The sequence below is a fragment of the Hyalella azteca genome, unplaced genomic scaffold (assembly GCF_000764305.2).
Source record: "Hyalella azteca isolate HAZT.00-mixed unplaced genomic scaffold, Hazt_2.0.2 contig14588, whole genome shotgun sequence".
NCBI classification, from domain to species: Eukaryota; Metazoa; Arthropoda; class Malacostraca; order Amphipoda; family Hyalellidae; genus Hyalella; species Hyalella azteca.
In genome coordinates, this window is record NW_025944466.1 from 1 (window position 1) to 4,590 (window position 4,590).

The 4,590-nt window shown below is 47.2% G+C and overlaps 1 protein-coding gene across 1 annotated transcript in view; it reads left to right on the top strand.

Annotated features, from left to right (window-relative positions):
* Positions 1-3,845: 3,845 nt before the first annotated feature.
* Positions 3,846-4,590, top strand: part of LOC108665620 (serine-rich adhesin for platelets) — a 25,244-nt gene continuing 24,499 nt past the window's right edge. Inside the window, exon 1 of the mRNA XM_047884090.1 lies at positions 3,846-3,868. Coding sequence (XP_047740046.1) covers positions 3,846-3,868 — 23 coding nt within the window. The remainder of the gene's footprint in view (positions 3,869-4,590) is intronic.

Consider the following 4,590-nt stretch of genomic DNA (forward strand, 5'->3'; position numbering starts at 1 on the left):
AGAAGTCCTATGGGATTTCGCGCTCCTAGGGGGATTGTTCCTGAGCGCCCCACCGCTGAGCTCGTGGTGTCTGACTGCAGGTCTCAGTTGTGGGGATAGTTATTAAGTAGGTAGGATACCTTACATTAAGTTATTATGTAGGTCGGATGCCTTACATTAAGTTATTATGTACGTAGGATAGCTTACATTAGGTTATTATGTAGATAGGATTCCTTACATTAAGTAATTATGTTGGTAGGATTCCTTACATTTCCCATCTCTGTCTGTCTCGTGCGGGCGGCCGACGTCCCGTGTAAGCGACCTCTTGTTCGAGTGTCTTGGTTTCTGTTGCTTTTCACCTGTCCCTCCTTGTCACTTCGTCTCTTTGAGATGTTAACGCTGCTTCTTTCGAGACAGCTTCAGCGGGCTGGACATTTGAGACCTTCCGCTCATTGTGGGTGATGATTAATTTGATAATTTGAATAATTGGGGCCTTCCGCCTTGCTTGCGAGGTCATCTTTTGACCCCCGGTCATCTGCAGTGCGGTCATCTGCAGTTTGACCCCCGGTCATCTGCAGTGCGCGCGCTGCCCAACAAGCAGTGTGCTAGCGATCCGCTGCCGACGTCGTTACTTAATTAAGGGGAATGTCGCAACCCTAACATCTTTTCTGGCCTAATCTTTTCAACCGCTGCCTCACTGACGGTGTTGTTCCGGAGAACTTCAAATCAGCTTACATTACGCCTGTATTGCAAACACAGACATTGACGCTTCTGATCCCAAATCAAATCGACCATCTCCAACCTGTCGATTGGAGTTGGGTCGAAACTCCTGGAACGCGTTGTGGCCCGACAGCTGAACAACCATCTTCAGCAGTCCAGCCTCATGCCTCGCCTCTAGTCTGCATATACCGTCATCTCCACTAGTCGGAAACCGCTGTGCTGAAGGTGCCTCTCCAGACCACCGTGCTGAAGGTGCTTCTCCAGACCACCGTCCTGCTGAAGGTGCTTTCTGACATTCTGCGAGCAGTAAACCGCGGCGACAAGGCGGCACTGGATTTACTCGACCTGTCGGCCGCATGTGACGCAGCCGACCACGCCACTTTATTGCGTCGACTTGACGTATCCCATCATCCGGCCTGCGAGGCGCTGTGCTGCCGTGGTTCGAGTCCTATCTCAGCAATAAATTTCAATGCGTACGAGCTGAAACTCTTCTTCTACGCCATCGTCGGTCACCTGCGGCGTACCACAGGGATCAATTCTCGGCCCAATCCTCTTCCTGTTATATGCTGTCGACGTGTTGGACATAATTCATTCACATGTTTTGAATCCGCCTACAACGCCGACGACTCCCAAATTGATGGTTACTGTGCGCAGACTGACGCCGTAGCGTCGCGGGACCCTGATGTCTATCTGCATGGACTCCGTCTCAGGCTGTATGCGCTCAAACAGCTCCAGCTCAATGCATCAAAAAACTGACTTTATTTCGTTTGTGACTGCTCGGCGCTAGTGTCAGCTTCCGGCCGACCATGTTCGCGTGGGCACCGAGTTCGTTATGCCTGCGTCTTCGGTTCGTAACTTTGGCGTTCTGCTGGACTCCGAACTTTGTATGAACAATCCCATTGCCAAAGTCACCGCCGCTTTCTTTGGTGCAATGCGACGAATACGTAGCGTCACCCGCTGTCTCGCGAGGCCAGTCATCGCTGCACTCGTTATGACCAGATTGGATTATGGTAATGCCACACTCTATGGACACCCGACCACAGCACTAATTAAACTGCAGTCCGTAATGAACGCTGCTGCGTAACTCGTGTGTAACTAGTAAGCAAAAAATTCGACCACGTGACGCCGATATTGCGTGATCTTTACTGGCTGCGCATGCAACAGCGCACTCAGTTCAAGGTCGCTGTCCTGACGTTCCGATGCCTTCACTGTCTGGTGCCATGAAAGCATCGGAAATGTCTGTAGCGCGTGCCGGATCTGCCTTCTAGGAGACAATTGCGCTCGTCACCAACAGCGAACCTCGTCGTACCATCTATACACGTCTATCTGCCGTCGGCGACACAGCGTTCCCGGTCGCCGGCGCCAGAAACTGGAACATTCTGCCGGCTTACGTAACTTCGGCTCCTTCTTTGCTGGCGTTTCGTCAACGCCGAAAGACAGAACTGTTTCGTATAGCCTATGGATCTAGTGCTTAGTCATTTTATCCGTTCCCATCCTTTCTTGTGACTAGGTATTTGCTTTTTGCTTGCTATTTAACTTATGTGTAACGTGCTCTGAAAGTTCGTTTGAAGCAGACGTCACGATAAATGCTTCGTAGAATAATAACAATAATGTATGCGACGCTGTATAAGACTTTGATGTGGTGCTGTATAACAGTTGCATGGGGGTGCTGTTTAAGACGTGTATGTGACGCTATATAACACTTGTATGTTGTGCTGTATAACAGTGGTGTGGGGTGCTGTATAACAGTTGTATGTAGTGCTGCATAACACTTGTATAAAGTGCTGGGCCCAGCATCCCTGGGCGCCGCATGTCGACGGCTCCAGCGTAGTCGCTTTCCTGGAAGTTCGCTTCACTTTGCGCCTGGCGAGAACATTTCTCCCTTGACTCGATCACATCTGTACTCTATTTATAATATACTCAAAGTATTATTTGTACATTACTTATACATTATTTGTACATAAGTTATACCTTATATATTTATGCCATACTCGTACATCATTTATACCGTAGTCCTACATTATTTATGCCATATTTATACACTATTTAATATCTTTACATAAAGTATGTTTCAATAGACATTCATAATCCGTGTTGCGAGCGGTGTTCGTGCCTTCGTTCGTCAGAGATCTATGCACAATTGTGATAGTGTTCACTTGTCCCATGAAGTGTTCAGTGTGAGTGTTCAATGAAAACGTGGAACTGTTCCAGTGAACAGCATGAGTGAGCTGTACCCTGCGCATGTATGCACACGAGGCATCTGTGTACGGCTATTTATGTACACAGCGTGTGTGTAGGGCTATGTGTGTAGACAGCGTGTGTGCAGGGCTATGTGTGTAGACAGCGTGTGTGCAGGGCTATGTGTGTAGACAGCGTGTGTGTAGGGCTATGTGTGTAGACAGCGTGTGTGTAGGGCTATGTGTGTAGACAGCGTGTGTGTAGGGCTATGTGTGTAGACAGCGTGTGTGTAGGGCTATGTGTGTAGACAGCGTGTGTGTAGGGCTATGTGTGTAGACAGCGTGTGTGTAGGGCTATGTGTGTAGACAGCGTGTGTGTAGGGCTATGTGTGTAGACAGCGTGTGTGTAGGGCTATGTGTGTAGACAGCGTGTGTGTAGGGCTATGTGTGTAGACAGCGTGTGTGTAGGGCTATGTGTGTAGACAGCGTGTGTGTAGGGCTATGTGTGTAGACAGCGTGTGTGTAGGGCTATGTGTGTAGACAGCGTGTGTGTAGGGCTATGTGTGTAGACAGCGTGTGTGTAGGGCTATGTGTGTAGACAGCGTGTGTGTAGGGCTATGTGTGTAGACAGCGTGTGTGTAGGGCTATGTGTGTAGACAGCGTGTGTGTAGGGCTATGTGTGTAGACAGCGTGTGTGTAGGGCTATGTGTGTAGACAGCGTGTGTGTAGGGCTATGTGTGTAGACAGCGTGTGTGTAGGGCTATGTGTGTAGACAGCGTGTGTGTAGGGCTATGTGTNGGCTAGTGTTACTGAACTTATGACTTCTGGCACCCTCAAGCAGTGAGACTAGTGCATAGTAACAAGACTATAGTGAGGCTAGTGTTACTGAACTTATGACTTCTGGCACCCTCAAGCAGTGAGACTAGTGCATAGTAACAAGACTATAGTGAGGCTAGTGTTACTGAACTTATGACTTCTGGCACCCTCAAGCAGTGAGACTAGTGCATAGTGACTAGACTATAGTGAGGCTAGTGTTACTGAACTTATGACTTCTGGCACTCTCAAGCAGTGAGACTAGTGCATAGTGGTTAGATTAATGGTTATTGGTTTGTCTGAGTAGTGGCTAGTGGGTTGTTTAGGTAATGGATAGTGGGTTGTCAAGCTAGTGGCAATGGGTGTAGTGGTGAAATTAGTGGCCGCAGGTGTTGCGATTAATGATGGTAAGTACGTAATGTGTTTAATGGTAAATTAAGTTGATATCTGTAACTAATAGATTAGTGGCACTCAAGTGTGGTGAGGCTAATGGCAATAAATGGTACTATGATTTCTTATGATCAGCAGGTAGCAAATAGTGACCAGAAGTTTCGAGACTGGGAAATAGTTTACAGATGTGCTATGCAGTGACGAATTAGGTAATTTAATGACACTAGTAAATTACCAGATAATGAGACTATTAAATTACCGGGTAATGAGACTATTAAATTACCAGATAATGAGACTATCAAATTACCGGGTAATGAGACTATTAAATTACCGGGTAATGAGACTATTAAATTACCGGGTAATGAGACTATTAAATTACCGGGTAATGAGACTATCAAATTACCGGGTAATGAGACTATTAAATTACCGGGTAATGAGACTATTAAATCTGTCTCTTATACACATCTAGATGTGTATAAGAGACAGATGTGTGGAGACAGCGTGTGTGTAG